A 24185-nucleotide genomic window follows, 5' to 3' on the forward strand; every position below is an offset into this window, starting at 1 on the left:
CGGAAAGAGGCGGGGCCAGCGCCGAGTGGGCTCGGCTGCCTCCGGAGGCACCCGCTAGGGGGCGGGGCCAGCGCAGTGAGGGGACGGTGCCGAGCGCAGGAGCTCGGAGCTGCTGCCGTTTTCTTGTGGGGCCTTATTTTTCACCAGAAGTTGGTTTCCTGTCCCGTTCTAAACATAACTTCACCTCTAGTTCCCCATGGTCAGCTGTGGCCACGCAGCAAGCTCAGCCAAGCAAAAGGAAAACATACAATAACATTGCCATTAAATTGCTGTTTGAATTCGGTCATAACTCCAATGATACGTATGCTCCGAGTTCTGCCCTTTGACAAAAGTAAGAAAGCAGCAGCTAACGATTCTCGTATTTATTCTCAAATCTGGCACGTGATGATTGAAATCATTACAAAAATCAGCATTTGCACTTGAGGAGGAGGCAGTCGGCCCGCGGCTCAGTCTCTCCCCACGAGGTGCGTCTCCTGGGGCCGGTCGATGCGGAAGAGCAGCTCGGCGGGCTGGAAGTAGCCCAGGTACTGCACGCTGTCCGGGCTGGTGTCCTGGTGGTAGTGCCCTCCTTCCCCGTGGTGGCTGAAACAGTGCGTGTGCTCCACACGCAGATCGAAGCCCTGCCACCAGACAGAGGCCCGTCATCAACGCGTTCATGGGAACAGCATTTAAAAGTCACAGGATACTCTATGCTAATACATATTTCCACACATCTCCAAACGTTAAGCAGTGAAAACTTGCAAGACACTTGTGAAACCAATAAGACAAAAGAATTTAGAAACCCTGACAGCCCCCAGCTTTTGGTGTTAATCTGCTTGAGATGTCCTTTTTAACCCTTCCCCCCCCCCACCTTTCTTTCCACTGGGATTAAATAATGCAGTCACACCAAGGAACCCCTACTGGGAATCAAACCCCTTTGCACTGAATTGCCACAGGCCCATGTGATAAATGGACTGTCTCCAATCCTGAGAGCCACCTTAGATGAATATGGGAAGAACAGTGAATAAAATAGCAACTATCATCCTAAACCATGAGATCAACACCACCAGTTTTATGTATCTTAGAATGGATTGGGTTCAAAGGGACCTCCACAGATCATCTATTCTAACCCTGTCATGGACTGGGACATCTTCCATTCAACCAGCTTGCTCAGAGCCCCATCTAACCTGGCATTGAACACTCCCAGGGATGGAGGATCTATATCTCTGGGCAACCTGTTCCAATGTCTTTCCACACTTAGCATAAAAATTTTTTTCCACGTGTCCAACCTAAGTGTGTTCACTTTCAATTTAAAATCATTACCTGTTCTTTTGTTGCTACATGTCCCAGTAAAAAGTTTCTCTCCATGTTTCCTAGAAGCCTCCTTTAAGTACCAGAAGGCTACAATAAGGTCTTTCTGGAGCCTTTTCTTCTCCAGGCTGAACAATGTCAGCTCCCAGTCTTCCTTCAGAGGAAGAGGTACTCCAGCCCTTGGCTCATTTTCATGGCCCTCCTTGGGGGGACCTGCTCTAACAGGTCCACATCTTTCTTGGGACCCCAAAGGTACATGCAGCACTCATGAGGGAAAGAACTGACTTGCTTGACCTGGCCACACCTAGTTTGACATAGCCCAGAACATTATTAGTTTCCTGGGCTGCAAGGGATACTGGTGAATAGTGCTATGGCATTGGAATGCCATCGTCTCCTGCTCTTCTTGTAGTGACACTCAGACATTTCCAAAACCACAGGCCTAGCCAAGTGCTGTTGAGCTTGCAGTGGATGCAGTCAGGAGAAACCCAGAGGCATCCATCACACAACCTGCATTGGTTCTGAATGGAGCAGCTGCCCATGGCTGCCTTCAAAGGATGCATCAGTGGATTATGGGAAGACACAGTTTAGCCTTAGGCCAAAGGCTGCCACATAATGACACAATGAAATCACACCCTTCAACATATTTAAGCCTACAGTATGTCCCACTTACCTCTGGAAAAAACGTTTTTATATTACTTATGACTGCATTGTTATTTATAAAATAGCCATTCTCATCTATGGTTTTCTGGTTACTTTTAAACAAATAGTTTTCCTAATTATGAACACCTTAATGGTTTTTGAAACCAGATTGGTTTTTATCCTGAATTATTTGCTGTTGAACTTGGTACTTGTGAAGATGCTAGGTAAATTTCCAGCATGAGGCTTTGCAAACTTTAATTCACATCAGCAACAGGACACATGCTTCATGTTTTTTGACACAGCATTAGCAGAGAGAGTTGTTATGAAAGTGAACTACATAAACAGGTGGCTGAACCACCTTCCATGCTCTTGACATTTCTCCCAGTGTGGCCAGCAGTGAATGTAAACTGTACTGTTGGGTTTGGGGTGCAAACATTTGCTCACATACAAGAGAACTATGAAGTTAATCCACTATGAACAACCACTAGGTTTCAGAACGGATTCACCTAGCCTCAATTCAGACAATTCAAACAGCTCACAGAAATGAGAAGCTTCTCAATCATTGCCCCAGCTCTGGAAGAGTCAAACACTATATATATATATATATAATATATATATATATATATATATATATATATATATACACACACACACATATACACACACACACACCCATTCTTGAAAGGAAAATCACATCCAAGACAAAATTGATTACAGGTCTCAGTCTATACTTCGAAAGGAGAGAAAGAGACTCACCGGGTCTCTGGAAACTATTACTGGCTGACAAATCAGTGGAGCCTTCATTTCAAAGAATTTGAGCCAGTTATTCACATCCTCATCAGTATTCAGGGGACAGGCAGAAAATTCTGGAGGCTAGAGCAAAAATAAAAGCTTTTTAAGTAAAAGGAAGACACTTGCATCAGGATACTTTTTCTCTAACAATTTTGCTTTTCCCCTCCCTCTATTCTGTTCATTTTCCTTATTGACTGAAAGAAGCTCACAGTGTCCATCACTCCATTTCTGGAAGAAACAGAAGCGACCAGAATATTACATCTTTTATTGCATAGGTAGTGGGAGAGCTACTGAAGTGAGGATGCTCCTTCTCCTGGTACATGTTAGAAGCTCAGTTAGTTTTTAAAAAGTTTAATGCTTCTTACAAGTATCATCTGAGTTCATGTATTTCATTTCAGTTCATATTACAATAGTTCTTTAGCTGCACACATTTCAAAATATTATGGCATCAGTGCCAACTGAAACAGAATTACTAGTTTTGTAATAGTGATTTTGTAATGTCAACTCCTTACTTTAATACAGTGCTCATCCTAATAGTTTATACATACATTTAAAAATACGAAATAAAATGAAGGAACTAAGATGTTACACCCTGATTTATACTTCTGTTTTCAAGAGGACAAATAAAGTTCCATGCATTGAGAACAACGTACCATAATGTGAATCTTTGCTTTCCCCTTCTGAATGATAAACGTACCACCCATCCCAACAGGTTTTTCTCCATAGTGTTTCTCTAGAGTTTGTCTCAGACAGGTCACAAAGTTAAGCTCCCCCGTTCTTCCATTGGCTTTCACTTCAATGACCTGGAAGATAAAGTCAGTTTGTCACTGCTGTCTCCTGCTGCAATAGTCTGAAAAGGTCTGTGAAAGCTGTTCTGAAATTCTTCCAAGCTGATAACCCAAGATCACTTTTTGAAAAGATAAGCTTCCATGCAAGCACTGCTGCACTTACATCTTTGCAGTTTGTGACCAACTCTCTTTTCCTTAGTTCTGTTCAATGCTAGCTTTGCCTGTAAAGGGAGCTGGGCAGCAAGAGATTTACCTACACATGAGACAGTGACTTGAGCAACTCCCTTCTGTCCACCAGCTGGCTTCCACTCTGTCAGGAAGAAACATTGGATAACAGGGAAGGCTGTTCAGTTTCCATGCAGCACTCGGGTTTTTGACTGCTCTGCCAGCACCTCTTAGTGCTGGCTGTGTCAGAAGCCCTTGTGCAAAAAACTGCCTAAGTGCTCACATCTCATTTACACGAGTACATTGCACCATTACCTTAAGTCATTGCTAGTTTGGATTGGATTTGGATAAATGGTTTATGATGGAAAAGTTTTTATAAACTAATACCTATCCCTCAAAAATTCAAATGCCTCTGTCTTCACTAATTCTTTCCCTCAATCACTGGCATCAGTTCCTTATTTTTGCATATTTCTCTTGCGGAATTACTATTTTACTATTATCACAGAATGCTGATAGGAGAACCATGAGTTTCCATTCAGTCACAAAGCACTGCAAAATCACCTTAGATAGAAGTACATACCTTACCAGGTTTGCCCTCGCTGGCATAAAGGTTGGCCAACAGTCCAAACTCACAATCAGTGTATTTACTGCTGTACTTCTCAAGCAGGCACCCCTTATCTGCAGGATTTATCTGAGCAATGTAGCTCCCATTTACAGCAGGCTTCTTTTCACTCTTAGTTTGAACAATAGGGATAAACTGGGATAAAGAACATATAAGAATAAGTCAATAAGAACATCTAAGGATCAGCCAAACAAACTGAACTCAGATAAACGTAATTTAAGCTTTGGACCATGATCCCAAGAAAAAATCCACTTCATCACACAGCTCTGTCTCTCAGGATGCGGTCTGTACTGGTAAGAAAAATGAACTAATATTATAAAGTAATTGGAAGGTCTACTTTTTCTGAACAATTAATGTTATATAAAGATGAATGCTAGTGTTAAAAAAAAACAAAAACAAAAGAAAGAAAAAAAGATCTATAGTCTGCATGCAAGTATTGGAATTCTATGTAATACTCTCTCAGTGTACAGTAACAACCACTATTACAGTGACCCAAATTTAATGCTGATATGAACTATCTCATCTACCAATAAATCCATCAAAAGGAGACACCAATACCAAACGTTTATGCCTGAAAAAAACTGTGATTAACCAAGGTCTCCATAGGCAATAGTTTTTGTCTCCTACCCATCCTGCAGTTTATAATTTTTATGTGGTATCTTTAAAATTCACAACAGTGAAACAAAGTCATCCAAGAGGGCAAAAGAGAGGGAGTATCGCAAAGGCATTTACCAGTACGTTTGAGAAGCATTTCTAAATCTTGGCATTAAAACCTCTGGTCAGGTCTTTGTCAATCAGTTTCAAAACCATGTTTCTTGCATGCTTCAAGGTAATCACAAGTTAAAAATTAATCTTTATTATCTCAGGAGTATGTGCCTCAGTGGGTGGCCCTCATCTCAATTCCTTCTAATGTGTTTTATGTGTTTGTGGTGTGAAAGTGTTTATTAGATATATTGTTGTAAATGGGGAATACTCAGCATGATACTGCTCTACTGTTATGATACTTGCATGAATTCACTGAGAGCCATCACACTTACATACTGACCTCAGCATTTATTCCAAGAACTTTGGATGAAGCAGCTCCAGCTCCAAGAATGAAAGCTCCAGGCAGCTCTATGTCCTTTGCGACTGTATTTAGGTCATAAACCTGCAAAAGAAAAACAATACTTCCATCCCTAGAAGTGTCCAGAGCTAGGCTGGATGGGGCCCTGAGCAACCTGGCCTAGTGGGTGGCATCCTTGCTCACTGCAGGACAGGTTGAAACTAGTTTATCTCTAAGGTCTCTTCCAACCCAAACCATTCTATGATTTTGGTGTGGTGCTCTGACCTGCAGTTGTCAGCCTGTTCACTGTAGTGCTGGAGGCATTTAATTCACAACACCCGCCCTCATTAAAATTTTGATAGTTATGTTGAACATGGTTTCTGAACACAATGTTTAGTAATAACAAATTTGGTAGATGTCCATTTGTTTGCTAAAAGATAGATTCTACCTGTATGTTCCCTGCTCATTTTATTCAAAGACTGAATTATTGTTCTTATTAGATTTTGTGACATACAACACACATCAGAATCAGTCTCATTAAACAGTGAAAAGTGCATTTCACAAGTGTAGAATCCTAGTATCTAGATCCTAGTATCTCTTATTCCTTAGTTTTGTTTATTGCTTTTCCTTTGACAAATGTATTAAACCCCACAGCTAGAGGAAAAACTCACTTTTTCTTTCTGTACAAGAGGTATGAGGTAAGGAACACCTCCCACATCTGCTATCCTAGGCTTTCCACAGATTCCTGGAAAAATACAGCCAGTTAGCTTGGTAAAATATTTTTTCCCAATAATCTTCAATTAGCACACACTCTAACCCACCAAAGACCTGGTTCCTCAAACTTCTCAAACCCTTGAGAACACTATTTCCCTTGCATGCTTAGATAAAGTGTTGAACTATCAAGAGGTCCAAGCCCTATTCACTGTTGGATTTAATGCTAATTCTCTAAGCACAAAAAAATTTGCCAGAGAGGACAACACCTTCCATTTGCCAATTCTCCAGTCATGTCCCCACCACACAGTAGAGAACTCTGCTGGGACTCCACTTGCAAATTTGAGCAAAGCTGAAAGCTGTCTCAGGACAATTCATCCTACTTATTTGGATATGTATTTTAAGAAGGGATGAATAACCTCCTGGAGGTGTTTCTTTCACATTGATGCCAGAGGGAACTCAGATGACTAGCACAGATGACATGTCTGTCCTCCAGACAGCTAGTGTTAAACAAGATGAATCCCATTCAGAGTAAGACAGGTTCACTTCATTGACATACATGAACGCCAAGAATTTAAAAATTAATGGAAGTACAATTCCTTAGGTTCAGATAGTGATTGGCATGGTTCTAAAAAAAATTCTCCATCTGAAAGATAACAACTTAAATGCATAAACCTTTTCAGTACACTAAATAAAGCTTATGAAATAAGTAGGTATGCAGTGATAGATTAAGAAAAATATGACAAGTACTTAGTAATGACTTGTCCTTGTTCATACATAACTAGGAAGTAAATCCAGAAATAAAATGTAGCTCTCTTCTCATGCATATGCTTTACCTGAAAAACATTCTAAGCTCTCTCAGCATCTTAAAAGGATTGAAACTAAGCAGAATCACGCCAAAAAAACTGGAGGAGCCTTAGTGAAAGACTGGAATTCTAGGTCACCTTTAGCAGGAAAGTTGAAGGGTTCCTTAGTCAGATCAGGACAGTCTACAACAGAGACTTGAGCATCAGCAAAGTTCTCTTTAAGCCCTTTCTGCAAAACTGTAATAAAGAATAATGGCAAAATTATTGTCAGCGAAAAATTACCAAGAGTCTAACAAGTCTGACAAGTTTCTAACAACAATACATGTATCTGTTTGGGCTTTATTTCTGCAAGATACATTACTTATGCTTACCCTAAGTAACTCCATTGATTTAAATGTTTGCAGGCACTTGTTACATTACTCTGAGCTTCAGAGAGGAGCAGAAGTTTGTGCAGATAATTGTTTGCCACATTAATTAATTTCAAGAATTAAAAAAACATTTTCATTGAAATACAGTGACTGTCTGCTGCAAGGAGCAGTAGGAGCAGCACAATGTGAAGTAACATGGGCAAACTTCAATCTCATTTAGCAGTGGGTTTGCTTCAAAGAGCAGACAATTATGATCACGGTCAGATATAATGCAAGAGCAATGGAGAAAGCAAGTTTTAGCTGAAGCAACAATCAGTTCTTTACATACATTAACCAGACAGTTTGCAGTAGCTTGATTATAATCTCAAACTGTCTCTGCTGTCTGGAAATTTCTACCACCATGGGATACTGCCTAGCACGTTTATGCTCTTGTGGAGATTTTCTGGCAAGTGCCACTGTCACAGCAAGACACCTAATGAATGGTGTTAGTGATAATGAACCAAATCTAAAATTTTTGGTTTCATATTAATGTCTTTTTAGGCTCAGAACTTACAAAGTCACTCAAACAACCTTTAGTGTGGGATTGTCTTCACAGACACTGCTTCAAATATTATGTTGAAAGGTCCAGGTTATTTCATGCCTGGGGGTCTGCTTTGACACATATCTCAAACTAAAGAACAGAACATCCAGTCTGTCATCTCAAATCAAGTGGTTCCTTATTACACAGACTTTCCTGTGCCTTTGTTTCCTCCAGTCAGGGTTTCAGCCATACTTTACTTCTTGAGATCAGATTTACCAAGCTCTTGACCAAAAGTAGTAGCTGGTACTTGGTACATTTCCAAATACATCTCAGTACCTTCTGGCATATGGACAAGGACAGTAAAAGGGCACTCCTCAAATTATACCCAAAATCTGAACAGCAACACAATTCCCAGCTTACAGGAGATCCTCGGGACAGATGGAGAAAAAAAGGAAAATTCTGGTTTGTGATGAAAGTATTCTGATACTCTTTCAAGCTGTTCTACTGCAAGTACGTGGTGTTCTCTGCAGAGCTTACAGCAGCCCTGGCCTACTGCCCCCATCTGACTGGGTGAGAAAAACACTGGGAACCACCCAGGGCACTGCTGGGATCACATGTTCTCAGTACATGGAAATGTCAAACTGACACAGATTTGGGAAAGTGGCAGACTGAACTTAAGGATCAATCTAAAAGACAAAAAAACTTCAGTATATCTGCTGCAGGGGAGAGACTGCCAGAAGGAATAATGTCTTCCAACTAGGGCAAGAAAAGAAGCTCATGAGTAACTGGGCTGAACCCAGAAGGCCCTTCCAGGCATTCTGTTATTCTCAGCACATATTGCAAAGACTTTAGAAAGAAGTAAACTACAGAAGCTGTTTCCTGCAGCCCCGTTCTAAATCAGTCACCAAAGAGGAGCCAACTAGCTCAAGCAAGAGGATCTGCCATGCTACACTGCATCTTGTCAGCTATGTTTTGAGCAGTCCAGAAAAAGAAAGAAATACTAGAGTGTAGAAAAGGACAGATGATTCTTTGTGTGTAAAAAAGTTTGGTATGTAGTGGTCAAACTTTTATGACCTGCACACAAATCTGCATATTCAGTGGTTTTAAAGGCGTTGAGAGCCCATCTGTATGTTTAAATATCTTGGGGGCCTGGGGAGGAATCATTGTTTACTCTAAGAAAATCATCATATATGGAGAAATAGTGCTGTTCTTCACCCCTCAGTGTACTAAAAACAGGAATTCTGCAGGCACTAGCTATAGAAGGACTTTGGTATGAGCTTTAAGATAAGTTTGAAGAGTACATTATAAGTGTGTATAAAGTCACATGTTCATTACTTACCCCCAGCAAGCTCCTCCAGACTTGGGACATGAAAAGCAAACCTTTCGACTTTGGCCATTTCCTGATCAGTGCTGATTTCTTCAGGTAAGAAGTTACTTTACAGTACACTGCAGAGTCACTGGTCTGCCAACAAAGATAATAGTTTAACAATTTAAACATGCTCCTTTCAACATGTTAATTATTTTTCAATTTCACTCTAGAATACATAGAAAAAATAGAACTGTAGTTCTAGCATCACAGGAGAGACTGAGAGCTTCAATAGCAATGTTAAATTTCTTATGCATTTTGGAAGGAGATGTGTCTGTCAGCAATAAAGCTGACTCAGAGGATTACACATATTAGTCCTCAAGCTGACAACTGGGTGTAGGGAAAACATATCCTACACTGAATGCAGATGAAGTGATCTGGAGATTTGGGTGTCTTTTGTAAGCCTGGAGTCATAAGAAAGTTTTGAAAGAAACCTGAGCTTTTCTGCACACATCAGCTGCCTCCTAAGGTCTTCCCAAACTTAATGTTTACTTTTCCAGCACTGGCTATGGTGGACTTTCAACCCCAGCTGTGACATGATCTCCAGTGGATTCTAGGCATGTGTTTCCCCTTCCAGGGAGGAAAAGGCTAGCAGCAAAATAGAAATCAACAGCAGCAAGTTCTGCAGTATCAGGCTCTGTACCCATACAAAAAGTATGTAAAAAAAAAAAAGTACTGCAACAAAAAAGTTTTGAACATGAGTTTAAGAGCTCCTTCAGAAATGAACTGTACTTCAGTCAGCCATGCAACAGCAAAGCCAGCTAGAAGGGCAAGGCACTAGGTCAGTGCAGAAACAACTGATTGTACACTACCTAAAAACCAGCTGCAGCAATCATTAACTTCTTAGGCACATACTTGCTACACACAGCAAAAAAAATAAAAGGTGGAAGAAGAAAAAAGCCAAAATCCTAACTACATTCCTAGACCTGATTGAGTCTTTGTTAGGAAGGACTATGGTGTGAGACAGCTGCTTATGTATAGTTCTAGCTTCTGTTTTTAAAAAATCCTAACTTTTACGACTGTCAAAAATGTAACTGTCCTTACACCATTAGGCTCCTGAGTCTGCATAAAGGAAAAAAAAAACCCCAGAAATAAGAAGAGTGGGGAGATCATAGCAGTCACTTAACTGAAATCTTTGAGCTCAATGCTCAGTCACCCCAAATTACTGCTGTAACAAGCAGTAGAGAAGGGAAGAAAGACAAAAACCTCTGTATAATAATTCTCATCTTAGTTGGACGAAGGCAACTTCGAAGGAGTTGCCTTCGTCCCTCTTCTGGCCCTGAAGGAGAAAGCAGCAGGCTGGATTTGGTGCTTCTGGTAGAAGCCTCATGTCAGGTTGAGTGACTCATACCACAAGACTTCTAGTGTGCACCAAGAAAGGGAGTAATTAGCCATAGGCAGAAAGTGAGAACATGGCTTTGGGAGGATTGTTTTAGGTGATCCTCATCCCCTCGAGTGCCTTTTGCCACATCCAGGAGGAGGCTGTGCCAGCACTCAACACATTGTTGTCCTGACACAGTCTGAGAAGACAAGCTAGAGCTGCTGCTGTGCAAAAGGCAGAGACAAGGCTTGTACAGTACTCAAGTTAGCTTCCCAAAATCCAGAAAGGAGGGAAAGACTGGAAAAATTTGATGTACCATAATAAACCCAATCTGATTGGTAGACAGTAGTTCTTATCAGGAAAGACACAAAAGAGTGGATCTGTGTCCTACCACTGCAAATATCCACAGGGGAGTGAATTGTGTGGTGTGGGACAGAGAGAACCTGGGACAACAGCACACAATAAAGATCCATCACGGAGGGGTGCAGTGACACTAAATTGCTACAGAAAAATTTCAAAGAAAGAACAGAAATGCTAAGGGGGTGATAAAATTATGATGGATGTGGAATGGTGTAACTAGAATGGAAGCAACAAGTATGTAAAAACGTCAAAGTCTACCTTTGAAATGGGAAGAAAACATCAGAGAGAGCAGCCAGGTGCCAGAAGGCAGATGAAATGTGAAACATTAGATTAATTATGTGTGTGGGGTGTCTATTGTCAAAAGCTGATTTGAAATTAGCTTGGAGAGTTAAAGCCAAAAAGGAGAAGTTATAGTCAGACATGAGTCGGAGAGGAGGGTGGTGGGGGGAGAACTATCCGCAGAAAAAATTGAAGATGGCAGTTGTGAGCGAGAAATTTAGCGATGACACCAAGAAAAGCAAGACATCCACGGATGCAGAAGGCGTATTTCCTTCCTGGGGCGGTGCGCGGCGATCCCGTACGGGGCAGGGGAAGGTGCGGGGCAGCAGAAGCTCTTTGAGCGGCTGGGAACTGGGGAAGGGACGGGCCACGGCGGGGCATTGCCAGGCGAGGCTGGGCTCCGAGGGACACAGCATCCCGGCAGGCAAAGGCAGCGGAGAGCACCGCAGCGAGGGAGCGCGACAGCCGGCGGCACGCCTGGCACCGCTGCGGGGGGAGGAAGGGGCTGCTCGGGCTGGAGCAGCCAGGGGAGGCACAAGCAGCACAGCAGGAACGGGAGCCTCTCACCGGCCGGGAAGCCGCGGGAAGCCGGGAGCTGCCCGAGCTCCGGCGCGGACGGACAGCCAGGACCGCACGTACCTGCCCTGCCGCCGGCTCCGGCACTGCGAGCCGGGGCTCGCTCGGCTCCGCCCCCGGCGCGGCCGCCCCGCCGCCACTCCCAGTATGGCGCCATGCCCCTCCTCCTCCCCCTCCTTCCCGCCGGCCCGCGCGCCTCTCGCGAGCTCCCGGCGCTATTTAAGGCGCGGGCGGCCATTGCGCGCCCTTTGCGGCGGGGCAGCGGCGGGCGCAGGTAGGCCGCTCCTGGCGGGCGCATCCGCCGCCATCCGCGCTGCCGGGGCCCGGCGCCGCGGAAGCCGGGGCTGGAGGGACGGTCCGGGCGCTGTGGGGTCGTGCCCCGAGGGGCGTGTGGCGGCGGGGTGTCCCCGGCCCGGGTGACTTGGGGCCTGCCCGTGGCGCCGGCCCCAGCGCGCTGCTGCTGCAGCCGAGCCTGGCGAGCGGGCGAGTGGTGTGCCTGGAGCCTTGGTCAGGTTTTCAGCAAGGTTAAATGGTTGCTTTTCTTCCCCAGGGGATCTGCGTGCTGTGCCAGCGCTGCAGAGACCTCGAAGGATGCTGAGCTGCGACTTGTGAGTAGCACGCAGGGCCTGTGCGCTCGGAGCGGCATTGCTGCCGCTGGCCTGGCTCTGGGCCGGTTGGTTTTGTTTCTGGGCTTCGTGTCTGTCAGGCCAGGGGTGAACCCGTGAGCAGTGTGCCTGCAGAGGCACGAAGGGCCTCCCTCGTTGAGAGGGGCCCAAAATGAACTCAGGATTGGAGCTGGGGCCTCACCAGAGCCCGGTACAGGGGGACAATCCCTGCCCTGCTCCTGCTGGCCTCACTATTGCTGAGCCAGGCCTGGATGCCATTGGCCTTCTTGGCTGCCTGGGCACACCCTGGATCATATTGGGCTGCTGTTAACCAGCACCCCCAGGGCCTTCTCTGCTGTGACCCAGGTGCAGGACTCAGCACTTTGCTGTGTTAAATCTCACTCACTTGGCTTTAGCTTGTCAAATCGAGCTTGTGCAGACACCTGCAGTCTTCCTGCCCTCCAGCAGAATAGCATTCCCACCCAGCTTGGTGCCACCTGGAAGCTGAATGAGGATGCATTTAAGACCAGCTACCAGCTGGATGTAACTCCATTCAGCACCACTCTCAGGGCCCAGCCATCCACCCAGTTTTTCATCGAGACCATGAGCAGCCAGTTCCTCCAGGAGAATGCTGTGAGAAATGGTGTCCAAAGCTTTACTGAAGTGCAGGCAAACAACATCCACAGCCTTTGCCTCATACACTGGTCATAGAAAGAGATCAGGTGGGTCAGCTGAGGCCTGCCTTTCCTAAATTCATGCTGACTAGGTCCAGTCCTTTGCTTGACGTGCATGTGCCCTCGGGATGATCTGCTGCAGGTTATGTGAGGGCATTGGATAAACTGCTCCAGTGTCTTCAGATGCTGAACTGTGTAATAACATTTAAAATGTTAATGGGTTTGATAAGTTTGTAGAACTCTAAAACTCACAGTAAAATTAGAAAGATACAGGTCTACAGGCTAGTAAGTTACTAACAGGTAAAGTAACTTCAGGCTCATGCAGAGGAAAGCTGGATTCCTTTGCTGTATGTTACAGTCCCTTTTGTACACACTTGTGCCACTAAAGAGCTGGACTGTGTTGTCTTGCGGATTCAAGTGGAAATTAGCATTTTAGTTCTGGGGCTGGTCTCTGTAATGACTGAAAACCAAACAAATGGGTGATTTGATTGTTAAGAGCAGGAGATTTTAGGTTCTTACAGCTCACAAAACAGAAGGAAGATGGCATAGCTTCTTATGATGACACTGGATTAATTTTAATGTTTTAAATCACAGTAAAGTAAATATTTTTGTATGACTTAAAACTGCAATATCCTTACAAGTATAAGAAGCCATTGGCTGTGTCTGTGTGTACTTGTTTGGAGGAAAACTTACCCTAAGTAGGGAGAGGGTTCAAACATTCAGAATTCATCTCAGTAAGTCTCTGAACAATCTTGCACCACTGATGTTTGCCTTCCTTTGGGCAAGAGCTGAACAAAAAAGACTAAAAAATTTTCTGACCTCAGTTATGCTGTGACTGTCTTTGAGTGGAGTAGAAGAAAGTTTGTTACCTTATTAATGTAAATTTTTATTTCCTTGAATTCTCATTGCTTTTTAGGGCAAACTGAAACATGACTGATACAGATGAATCCCAGTCTTCTGGCTCTGATTACCCTGATGCCCAAGGGCTGATCAGCCCTCAGCAGAAGGAGCCATCTGAGGTGTGTTTATGGCAAAGGAATACAGGAACAGAGCGGTCAAGGCAGAAGGTGGCTGCTTTTGGGGAGTCTTCAGATCATCCTGAGAGCACGTGTAAATCACCAGCTGCTTCAGCTGAGGTTTTACTGATCAGCAGTGATTCAGAAAGGTGAGGTTTTATCTCTAGTCCAGAATTTTCCCTGTGGAGAACCCGTGTAATGTATCATAAAAGTGAGCCTTCTTTTGAAGGTAAATATTTTTTTTCTTCTTCAGTGATGTCTCTGCTGCTCGTCCTGAGTGCTCCACTGCACCTTCAAAGCAGAAAAGGCAATCTCAATATTCAAGGCAACAAGCTGAATCTGTTATAGAAGTACCTGACAATGACAGCTCCTCAGATTCTTCACTGTCTCCTCAAAGTCCAGGGAAATCATTAGAAGCTTCCAAGCAGCAAAAGTCAAAACTCAATTTGAAGGCCATTTTTGCCTATCACTTCAGGGGAAGGAAGTTCAGAGCAGCTGCACACCGAAAATACAAAAAGAACACATGGAAGAGCAAGAAGAAAAAGTATGAGAGCACACACATGCCCACAGGGAGGCCCCCACTGACAGCATCACCACAGGAACAAAAGAGGAGGCTCCTAGACAGAGGTTTTCAATTCCCTTTTGTTGAAAAACATTATGGGAAGAAGCATATTCCCTTAAAGATGGTTCTTGGCTATGAGGTAAGTCCTCTGTTTTGTGGGATAAAAATTAAGTCTAAAAATTAAGAATTGAAATGGGCTGTGTTGTGCTTCTACTAGAATAAAATGGGTTGTACTTCTGTTTAATAAGACACTTGATGTTGTAAAATTAATACCTTTTAAAGCAAACACTGCAAGAATATTTATGGGTGTTGATAGAATGTTACATTATCAGTTCATAATGTAAATGTGTTACAGTGGTATTTTTCAGATCTTACCTATTTTTTTCTACAGCAAGCAGCTGCAAAGGGATATTTCAAGTACATTGAAGTGCTTAAATATGAAGAACATCTTAAAAAAGCTTTGAAAGCCCTTCAGGCCAGTGATGACTTAGAAAAAGAGTGTATGGTGTTACGGAAACACAAATACCTAGATGATGAAGGCCCCATTTCTCCTATTCAGGAGACAGAGTAAGTTCATCTTTACTTGCTTTTTTGTGCTTTACTAACATATAAGTGTGTGTATCAAGTTCAGTTGTTGTCCTGACCTTTTAACCTATGAAAGCATTGTTTATTTTGGGAACAAAGCACTCTACCACTTGGGATATTCTGTGTTTGTAGATGGTGACTTAAAAGTTCTCACAGAAATAAGTATGTTTAATTTGATCTGAAGATTGATAATTTTTGGCAGAAATTGAAATAAAGTATTTGGTGAAATGCACTCCTCTAATGTTATCCCAAATAAAATATAGTTTTCTAAAACAAAGACTAAAGCATAATTTTAATACCTTTTTACATTATTAAAAACCAAAGTGTTTGGTCTTCAGGGTCAAGCAATTAGCTTAGTGTAGTAAAAAAGATCAGTAAATCAGCAAGAATACTTGCTGTTGTAAATGCAACAGCAAGTAACCTTTAGAAAGCCTAAAAGACAATATTAAAGGTACAGTGCTGTCTTTCAGCTACTGTTCAGTTAAGGGCTTGTAGTTTACCCATTTTAAGGTCTATAAAAGTGCACAGTTTGATCTAAATTTTTTATTTCAGTGATGATGAGGAGAGCTTGAATTCTGATACTCAGGAACAACTTGATGCCAGAGTAGTGGTAAGTAAGCACTCCTTAACTTTAGAAACACTCTAGCCTTTCTGTTCTGAAGTTCAAGAATTAGTAGATAATGTCTTCAGTATTCAGTTCTTGAGCTTAGATCCAGAGTTAAGTGTGACCTCTGAATTCTGATTTTAGTGCAGAAAGAGCTTGACAGTCCACTCTTCAATGTAATGTTGAAATGTATAGGAATTCTGTAGTGCTCTGTAGAGTCCTTAAAATCCACATGTTTACTACTAAAATCCTACATAAGTATCTCAAAACTAGACTTGTTACTACTTCTGTCTTCCAATTTTCTTAGGAGAACAGCTCTTTCATTCTAAGCAGCACAATTCCCAGTAAAAAAAAGTCAAAGCCAAGAAGAAAATGTGCAAAACCACCTGAAGTGATTGAAATAGAGGATGAAGAAGATGGTGCTGAAGAGAGCTCTGTGCCTCTGCAGGGCTCACCTCGGTGAACAGCAGATGGACCAGTGAGGTGGCAGTGGTCATTGTTCAGATACCTCTTTCTTGGGCCTGTTTGGTTTAAAACATTGCTCTGGAATCAGTGTTCAGCCCTCCACCCGGCTGCCTGTTTGGCTTTTTGTGAGTATATTGGGCTTGTGCCTGGGACAGTTACAAAAATAGAATAACCTGTCCTCATGCTAAGATTTTGAATGTCTTCTGTGGTGTTCTCTGTCAAGAGCACAGGATAGAAAAGGATGTGTATACAGAAAAGCATGAATACATCTGTATGCTCAAGTTGAAAGGGCAGTTTAGAGCCTTTCTTTCATAGATGATTTTGTGGGTAGTCCTAGAGAGGTTGTTTCTCTGCCTTAGAGGTGCAGGTTTGAAATACTTTAGAAGTTAAAGGGTTGAAGAAAGAATTATAGCTTTATGCAAGTGCCAACCATAAAAAGGCAAAAGTGGTTGGTCAGTTTTGGCAAAAGTCTATTGAAAAAATGTGGTTAATGGATTTGAATGATAATAAAATCCAATTTTGTATGGTTGAGGTTGTCTATTCCATGTGGAATAAACTCTCAGAAAACTAATTCTCTGCTCCTTAATCTAATACAAAAATCTGAAGTTGTAAGTTATTGCGTAAATAACTAACAGTATAGTGAATCTTGGGTCAAAAATTACTTTTTCCCTCTTTCCCCCCCTCTACCCAGAACGGCTTCTGATGTGGACATGACTTAGCAGAAGCTAAAAGTTCTTTATTAACAGTACTTGCCAGGCATTGCCCCAGCTGCAAATACCTCTCTGAAAGGCGTTTTAGTCAGTGGGAAACATGGCTAGTATTTGGAAATTGTCTGAATATCCCCATGTCCTCCTGCAGCAGTTTTGGTAGCTGATCGTTTAAAATGTTCACTTGTGAATCAGGAAAATTTAAAAATTAGTCACCTCACAGCCTCACTCAATAGTCTTAACCAAATTGCTGTCAGCAGCTAACTGGCAGCTGTTCAGTGGGTAAAAGTAATCTGTGCTGAACAAGTGTGTTGTCAGAAAAAGCTTTGTCTGCTGATGAAATTTCCTTCAAATGAAACTGACAGTCTGAGGAGATTTGCAGTAGGTGCTCAACATTGAGAGCAAGTCAAGCTGTGTTATTTACATGCTTGAATTAAGGTCCCAGACCTTTGTAAGGAAGTTTCCCAAACATATCTTGATAGCTCTAGCTAGAGCTGCAAAACTTACTCTGCAGCATTTAAATATCACAACTAAAACTGGTTCAGAATTAATGGCTAAATGTAACTCTTTTAGATGTCTTCCTGAGAAATACTTGAAGGCTTGAAAGACTCACCCTGGATCAAGGAGTGGGGTTCTTGGTAGGGCACACTGAGTGGGGTATGAGTAGTCCTGTTCATTCTGCAGTTCATGTGGTGAATTTGGCTGTTCAGCTGCTGAGTGACTCAAAAATAAACTAAATTTCAATTCTGATTAGAACTGGATAAATATATTTGTGAAAGTCAAGCTTATTACAGCTGCTAAATTGGTTGTTAAAATCTGTCTTTGACTTCAGGAATCTTTAGTTGTTTGACTGTATATGACAATATTTTCACTTTGTTTTTCTTGTCTTTCCTGTCTAGTTTCTGTTGCTTTTGGAAGATGAAATACCTCTTGGTTTTCTTGCTGCATAAGGTAAGCTTGGGTTTCAGTTTTGTTTCCTTTAGGTAGCTTTTTTTCCATTATTTCACAAAAGGTTTTGAAAAAGCAGTGCTCCGTAGTTAAATACATTAGAGTGCTCCATAGCTGAGCAGCAGCTTGTGAGTGTGAAACTTCCCGGGTATGAGTTCAGTCCTGTATACCTTTCATCAGTCTGACCAAAAATAGAGCCTGTAGCCTCTCTCTAAACAAAAACTTCAGTTCTTGAATACTTCAAAGTGCAGTTTTTGTTAAAAAACAAAAGTTTTACCTGCTGTCAAATGCTGCAACTTTTATCTGATTTGGCTTGGACAACACTGCCTGGAATTTTCTCTGCTGAAGATGCTGAAGAACTACTTTCCTCTCAGTGTCTTCGTGGTGCCTCACCCACACTTTCTGTGCCGGGGTGTATCAACAGCTGCAGCTTCTGGTGGCTTCCCTGTGGTAAAATTCCATCTTAATGTATATCTCTTGCAAGAGCAGGAGGGACAGCAGAGAGCAACTGGTAGTCTTGCATGTACATGGCTGTGAAAGCTTCTTACTGTAGGATGTCGCCAAGTTTGCATGGGATAGTGTAGGGAATAGCATGGAAGAAAGCACCTAGTAAGGATACAGCATAGGGAAATCCCTTTGATGTTGGGAACACTGAGGGTGGGCAAGAAGTGAAACCTTACAAGAACATTCTTGAGAGAAGGGGTAGGAGCAGACATCTCACTTGGCTGTTGCTGTAGGTGGAGACCTGCACTCGGAAGCACTTCAGGTTGGCACAGTGTCGGTTGTTCTGAGGAGTGTATGTGATTCTGAACTCTTCACCACAATTACCTTGGTTTGAGCTACCACCTCTGGGACTGGACAGCGTGGAACTGTCAGGTTCTACTGCGAACAGGAAGTGTATAGTCAGTTGGGAAGTAGCTTCAAATGCTGTAGTAAAAAAATGAATGTGTTCAGTCTGTTCCAGCACTTGATCAGGTTTTGTCTTTGGCTGTAGACAAAAACCTGGAACCTAGTGCTTAGAAAAAACCCTTCGTTTGCAACCCACAGCTGATGAATGTATTGGTTGTGTTACATTTAAGAAGGGACAATATATTTGCATGGCCACAAATAGTATTCATTAATTCGACTACTGATCCATCTAGAGTTTTGTGTTCTGAATTTTCAGAAGTGTAGTTTGGTTGTATCTTTCTTTGCAGATGAGCACACTCACACTGCAGCAGCAGTTGTAACTACTTGGAGATCTCTTGAATTCTTATGGCTGAGATTCACAAATCCTTTACTTCTTCGGACATCTGTGCAACACAGTAGCAAAAGAGGTGAGCTTTGTGTTTCTTCTGAGCTTCACCATAAGACCATTGGGTTTCTTCAGTTTAGTGCTGTTCCCACAGCAAGTAATCAGACTAATTTGTGCACTGTATGGTATCTGCACCCAGCAGTGTCTTCCTGATGGGCTGTTCAAAAAGCAGTGCTACAGTATTTCAACAGCTGGCATCGTTGGTTTTCATGCAGATGTGCTGGTTAAACTTGGTATTTCTGTTGAAACAAGTAGATTTAGTGTTTCTTAGTGTGCAGATTTTCAAATACAACATCAAAAAACTGTTAAACTGTTATGGGATAAAAGTATAGTTAAATAGTGACATTATTCCAAAATATTTTTTTTAAAGGGGCATCCCTGTGATGTGTGGAACAGATTGGAAAGCCTCTACTCAAGTGTAAGTATTCAGGAAACAGCAGTTGTGTTTTTTCCTAGGTAGAGGTAGTTGTACGAAAAGTTCAATTCTTAGCTTCTTTCCTTCTGACAAGGAAAAAAAAGTATTTTAAAAACCAGGCTATTCCAAAGACATTGTGGAGTTTTTATGCCTCGTTCTTCAGCGCCTGGACACAACCTGCAGTGTGTCTGAATTGGAAAACGTGGCTAGAAGAGCAACAGGTTCTGCTTTCCTCGCTGTATACTTAATTGCAGTGGTGACAATGAGACCTGTAACAAGTTCACTTAGTGGGACAATTCTGAAAACATACTTGAAAATGAAGCTACTACAGAATTTAAGCATACGTGTCAGTTGATGTGCCTCAGTTCTGCATTCTGTGTACTAAAAGAAGTAGAATCAGCAGGTAGAGAAAAATACTTGCAGTGCTGAATTCCTGTAGAGGGTTTATTAAAAGCATATTTTCGAGGTGTCTTACAATGATCTCTTCCATGCTTTCTTTGTGAGGTAACTCCCTTAGTCTTACCTTCTGTGTCATAGTGCTCTAGTTCCTGCAGATGGGCCTTGTTGGTAGTTGTGTGATTAACTGGGCTGTGGTTTGATTGCAGATGAAGTGTATCATCAACATTCAGCCAGTGTAAATGGATTTCTGTCTGCCTGGCTCCATACTGGGATAAAAGCACCCAAGTCTTGATGAACAGCTAAATGAGGAAACTTGAAAGTATTACTTAGATACAACAATTTATTTTATTTTAGGAAATGCACCTGATGTCCCTTCTGAACTAGCATCTTGGTAAGTTTGTGTCACTTTTTTTTGTTTACCTTTGCCTGTTTCAGGTCAGCCACCTGTCTTTAACATTGTGAGCTGGTTATGCTGCTGCTCCTCTCTTACTGAGAATATGCATTGTTGTTTCCAAAAACATGAGAACTTGCTTTCCCCAAACTTAAGAATGCTGTGAGAAAATTGTTGTGATGATTGGCAAAATGTTCAACTGCTCTGAAGAGAGTGAGTGAGAAGAGCCTTTCTGAACAAATCTGCTTAGAACTGCTGTATGTTCTGCTGATTTGTATTCTGGTTTGTAACTGTACTTGTTCTTTTCTGGTGGCAGGTACTTAGAGAAAAAAAGAGGAAGAAATGCAGGCTGCCATTTCACAGAAGTCTGAAGCTGCTTCAAGGGTTAGTGTGACACCTGAAGTTCTGCCTGTACCTTAAAGACTGAAGGGGCTGTGGTTGTCAGTAGGCCAGAAGTCTCAGACTAAGCTTACTGATTTGTGAAAGTTTCAGGGACAGTTTTCAACATTACACTGCTATATCTTAATGAATCATTCATCCTGTTAAGGGAAGAATTTATTCTATTTTAAGTTTGCCCAAGGAATGTTCATATAAATTCCTCAGTCAAGAACAAGGTGAACAGGTTAACTGCTTAAACTAGTAGTTTTGATCAGTAAGTTACATGTAATAGGAAATCTACAGGGAGGATTCTGCAGAGTTCTGTAGATAATTCCCATTGATGTTTGCTTCTCTGGTAACTTGTAATTAAAAACTACTAATATGAAGGAGATGCTAGTGTATCATTTACCCTCTTCCTTCCCCAAAGTGTCTTGAAACAACATAAAATGTCACTTACTGTGATCTGTACCAGATACCTTCCCAGTCTGCTGATTTTTATTTATTCTCTTTTGTGTTGATTTATAGTACCAGAAGTGTTGAGGTCTATCCCGATGGGATCTTTTCTGTAGGTTCATGTCGTTGGAAACGCCTCACAGAACAAACTTGTGGTTTGGCTTTACCCACTTAACTACCTGTTAGCTCTGTGGGATACAACTGCAAGACAAATCTTAGCATAGAGTCTGAGGAATGCAGGATGCTCAGTGTTCTCCTTTAGGTGCACTACAACATGCTTGGAATACAAAACAAAAAGGGATTCAAGTGGAAAAGCTTGGTTGGAGTAAAAAGTCTGTGTGTTCTGGGACTTCAGGTGCAGCTGACACTCTGAATTACATGAACTTAGTTTCTTTGCCAGGTTTTTGTTTAGGACTTGTAACACAATTTTTTGCTGCTTGTTTTCTGGATGGCTTGAAACAGTCTATTCCCCCCTTTAATCATGCAAGAGTGGTTATTATTTCTTGTTTCAGTGGCTATAGGTAAGAAGAGACAGCACTGTAATGTCTGTTATGAAGCAACTTCAAAAACTTGCTGCATTTTTTGTATCGAGAGATGCTCCACAGTTTCATACTGAGCAGCAGTACTTGGTTAATTTCTTCAAGTATGGGGGTTTAAAGAGTTCATTTCTGAGCAGCTCAGCCACTTTACTGCTTTACTGTTAAAATCCCTGGATTCTCTTCTGTAGAACGAAGAGTTCAAAGTAAAAGAAGCAAAGTAAAAAGTATAACTCTTCACATAGGAGAATTCTGAAGCTGCTGTTGTGTTAGTCTGTTCTCCCTCTCAGCTGCACGGCAGTTTTGTGAAGAGCACCTCGTACTCCCTGACACCCACTGGTGTCTGCAGGAAGCTCAAATGTAAACTGAGCTGTTGTGGTTGAAGGTCTGTGGCTGTTGCAGTGTTGTGGTACCTGCACCCAGCAGCCTTCTGGTGGGATGTTCAAAAAGCAGTGCAGTATTTGGCATCCTTGGTTTTCAATGTGCTGTGTCTGTTAAACCTGGTATCTCCTGAAACAGTCTTTAAGCTCTTCAGGGATTTCAGTGTACTTACTGTCTGTTTTCATGTAACAAATGAAAGTAGATGTTTTCATTTGTCTTCATTTTGATTATCTCTGTGAAATAGAGGCTACTAGCCTCTGGAACTCATAAGTGCGTTCAATTCTTTTTGACAGATGCTTGAGGATACAGAATGAAGTGAACTGCCCTGAGTTAAAAAGATGGAAGCAACTTGTTTGACAGGTAAGCACTTGGCTGTATTAGTTCCATACAATTTTGCTTTGGTGTATTAGTTGGTGTATTAGCTTTGTATGACTGTAAACATGGGAACTACTAAACTGTTGTAGAACTGAGTGTAGAACTGGTTGTTGTAGTACCAGAGATTACTGGGTAGTAATCACTGCAGATCTTGGCAGTATCTGAGCAGATCACTCATCTGTGAGTCATTCTTGTGTGTGTATACATACTTCTGCTTGCTGTCACAGTTGTGCAGCCATTTGTAGTACAGGTGTCTGAATTAAAATGCTGTTGGTTGTGAGGAATTCCTCAGTACTTGGAGCTTGTGCTGTACTTTGGGCTTGTTCACAACTTGGGTTATGTATGGGCAGGATTGATTCATCCTTCACTGAAAAAATGGGCAGCTGAGTTATTGAGTGAAGTCCCATAAGAGCAGTGAGAGGAGTATCTGGTCATTACCAAGGCTGCTGGGATGTTGCTGTTTCTGGTGAGCTGTGGACATGACCATAAAGCAAATCCACCAGACTCCTGTCTTTGCCACGTGATGTGGCACCAAGTCTGCTGGGAATAAAGTTTTAACACAGGTCAAGGACACAGTACTCCCTTCTGCTGTTAAGAGCAAGTTCCTCCTGAGGTGTGGGAATGTGGCTTGTAGGGATGTATCCTTGGGCACCTTCAAGGCTTAAGCTACAGGGGAAACAGAGTTCCAGTTGAGGGAAATTTGTAGATTGAATTCCAGAGCTCCTGGTAAAAAGATGGTTCTTTGGAACAGAAGCAAAAACAGGAGACATCGGCTGTTCCTTGCAATTTACAGGTGCACTTTTCCCCTGTACTAACCAAAGCCAACTCTTGTAACTCCTAGGGTCTGCCACCAAGTTGCTGCGTGTCAGAGGGATAAGAAACACCATGTGGGAGCTACCAGAGTGAGTGTGGAGGTAAGGGCACTTACCAAAAAAGCCAACACTGTCAAGAAATTGAAGGTCACTTCAAAGAGGGTTTGCGTGGCTGAAAAACCAGCAGCTCTTAACGCGGTGACCGCATATTGAAATCCTCTGCAGGATGCCGTGGACACTCCGTGTGTGCTATGGTCTATTTGTGAGGAGATAACACCTCGTGGACTTGGGCTCCTGGGCTGAAGAAGGAAGGGCCTCACCCTGCTGCCTTGGGGTTTTTTGATGCTGATGTAGAGGAGAGGCTCAGTTGCATTCTGAAGCAGTAACATGCAGCATGAGGCATTAAAGAACAGGGCTGCTACAGCTGTGGTTTGAGCAGCCCAGCTGCTGCTTGTGTGTCCAGAGAAGGGCAGTGGAGCTGGGCAAGGCTCTGGAGCACAGGTTTAATGAGGAGCAGCTAAGGGAGATGGGGTTGTTAAGCCTGGAGGAAAGAAGGCACAGGGGCAGCCTTTGCTTTGTACAACCACCTGAAAGGAGCTTGTGCTGAGGTGGGGGTTGGTCTGCCAATTAACAAGCACCAGGATGACAGGAGGTGACTTCAGTTTGTGCCAGGAGAGGTTTAGATTGGATATTAGAAAGTTTTTTTTTTTTATTGAAAATGCTAATAGATATTTTTCCTCTCTTAGATCCTGCTGCTGTTGCTGCAAGCCTGCTCCAGTGAACTGCACAGCTGTTCCAAATAAAGAACTTTCTCTAGAGTGTTTATTGCAGTTTTTTGAATTAAACATTCATTTTAACTTGCTACTCCATGCTCTACTGATAATCCCAGAATTACAAATTCTCCACTTGACTCCATGGAGTTTAACAAACTGGTTCTGGC

At 42.4% G+C, this 24185-nt stretch overlaps 2 protein-coding genes and 8 non-coding genes across 16 annotated transcripts; 9 read left to right on the forward strand and 1 right to left on the reverse strand.

Moving 5' to 3' along the window:
• Positions 1–347: 347 nt before the first annotated feature.
• Positions 348–11815, reverse strand: C2H11orf54 (chromosome 2 C11orf54 homolog). 2 transcript variants are annotated; one of them, XM_064409528.1, is made up of 9 exons: positions 11709–11815; positions 9083–9205; positions 6994–7092; positions 6010–6083; positions 5342–5443; positions 4255–4431; positions 3375–3524; positions 2686–2802; positions 348–620 (listed from the first exon to the last, which is right to left on the reverse strand). In XM_064409528.1, the coding sequence occupies exons 2-9, from the start codon at positions 9138–9140 to the stop codon at positions 447–449; spliced, it is 951 nt and encodes a 316-aa protein (XP_064265598.1). In that variant the 5' UTR covers positions 9141–9205; positions 11709–11815; the 3' UTR covers positions 348–446. The 2 variants fall into 2 exon arrangements, with proteins under 2 accessions (XP_064265598.1, XP_064265599.1); XM_064409529.1 differs by having other exon boundaries at positions 11637–11723.
• An 85-nt stretch (positions 11816–11900) lies between these two features.
• TAF1D (TATA-box binding protein associated factor, RNA polymerase I subunit D) lies at positions 11901–24063 on the forward strand. 6 transcript variants are annotated; one of them, XM_064409522.1, is made up of 15 exons: positions 11901–11919; positions 12196–12253; positions 13841–14089; positions 14194–14641; positions 14894–15069; positions 15640–15697; positions 15999–16281; positions 17763–17814; positions 19008–19127; positions 19476–19523; positions 20126–20310; positions 20627–20694; positions 22352–22418; positions 23275–23347; positions 23992–24063. In XM_064409522.1, exons 3-7 carry the CDS (start codon positions 13854–13856, stop codon positions 16152–16154), a joined length of 1074 nt encoding a protein of 357 aa, XP_064265592.1. In that variant the 5' UTR covers positions 11901–11919; positions 12196–12253; positions 13841–13853; the 3' UTR covers positions 16155–16281; positions 17763–17814; positions 19008–19127; positions 19476–19523; positions 20126–20310; positions 20627–20694; positions 22352–22418; positions 23275–23347; positions 23992–24063. The 6 variants fall into 6 exon arrangements, with proteins under 6 accessions (XP_064265592.1, XP_064265593.1, XP_064265595.1 ...); XM_064409523.1 differs by adding an exon at positions 12820–12972 and having other exon boundaries at positions 11905–12253; XM_064409525.1 differs by having other exon boundaries at positions 11905–12253; positions 18549–19127.
• LOC135295681 (small nucleolar RNA SNORD5) lies at positions 17547–17618 on the forward strand. The gene has a single exon (XR_010357822.1). It is a non-coding gene; the product is annotated as a small nucleolar RNA SNORD5 (small nucleolar RNA).
• Positions 18774–18900, forward strand: LOC135295678 (small nucleolar RNA SNORA40). Its single transcript, XR_010357818.1, has one exon. It is a non-coding gene; the product is annotated as a small nucleolar RNA SNORA40 (small nucleolar RNA).
• Positions 19220–19358, forward strand: LOC135295669 (small nucleolar RNA SNORA8). Its single transcript, XR_010357807.1, has one exon. It is a non-coding gene; the product is annotated as a small nucleolar RNA SNORA8 (small nucleolar RNA).
• Positions 19669–19800, forward strand: LOC135295673 (small nucleolar RNA SNORA1). Its single transcript, XR_010357812.1, has one exon. It is a non-coding gene; the product is annotated as a small nucleolar RNA SNORA1 (small nucleolar RNA).
• Positions 20480–20552, forward strand: LOC135295668 (small nucleolar RNA Z40). The gene has a single exon (XR_010357806.1). It is a non-coding gene; the product is annotated as a small nucleolar RNA Z40 (small nucleolar RNA).
• Positions 21224–21355, forward strand: LOC135295675 (small nucleolar RNA SNORA18). The gene has a single exon (XR_010357815.1). It is a non-coding gene; the product is annotated as a small nucleolar RNA SNORA18 (small nucleolar RNA).
• On the forward strand, positions 22075–22198 carry LOC135295670 (small nucleolar RNA SNORA8). The gene has a single exon (XR_010357809.1). It is a non-coding gene; the product is annotated as a small nucleolar RNA SNORA8 (small nucleolar RNA).
• LOC135295671 (small nucleolar RNA SNORA25) lies at positions 23391–23520 on the forward strand. The gene has a single exon (XR_010357810.1). It is a non-coding gene; the product is annotated as a small nucleolar RNA SNORA25 (small nucleolar RNA).
• Positions 24064–24185: the final 122 nt, after the last annotated feature.

This window comes from Passer domesticus, chromosome 2 (assembly GCF_036417665.1).
Source record: "Passer domesticus isolate bPasDom1 chromosome 2, bPasDom1.hap1, whole genome shotgun sequence".
NCBI lineage: Eukaryota > Metazoa > Chordata > Aves > Passeriformes > Passeridae > Passer > Passer domesticus.

Coding starts and splice junctions, on each gene's coding strand:
- C2H11orf54 (XM_064409528.1), bottom strand. CDS start 9,140: ATGGCCAAAGTCGAAAGGTTTGCTTTTCATGTCCCAAGTCTGGAGGAG. Junction 5,444..6,009: donor CTCTTGTACAGAAAGAAAAA/GTGAGTTTTTCC, acceptor TTTCTTTTGCAG/GTTTATGACCTAAATACAGT. Junction 621..2,685: donor TAATAGTTTCCAGAGACCCG/GTGAGTCTCTTT, acceptor GTCTGGTGGCAG/GGCTTCGATCTGCGTGTGGA.
- TAF1D (XM_064409522.1), top strand. CDS start 13,854: ATGACTGATACAGATGAATCCCAGTCTTCTGGCTCTGATTACCCTGAT. Junction 14,090..14,193: donor ATCAGCAGTGATTCAGAAAG/GTGAGGTTTTAT, acceptor TTTCTTCTTCAG/TGATGTCTCTGCTGCTCGTC. Junction 15,698..15,998: donor AACTTGATGCCAGAGTAGTG/GTAAGTAAGCAC, acceptor CAATTTTCTTAG/GAGAACAGCTCTTTCATTCT.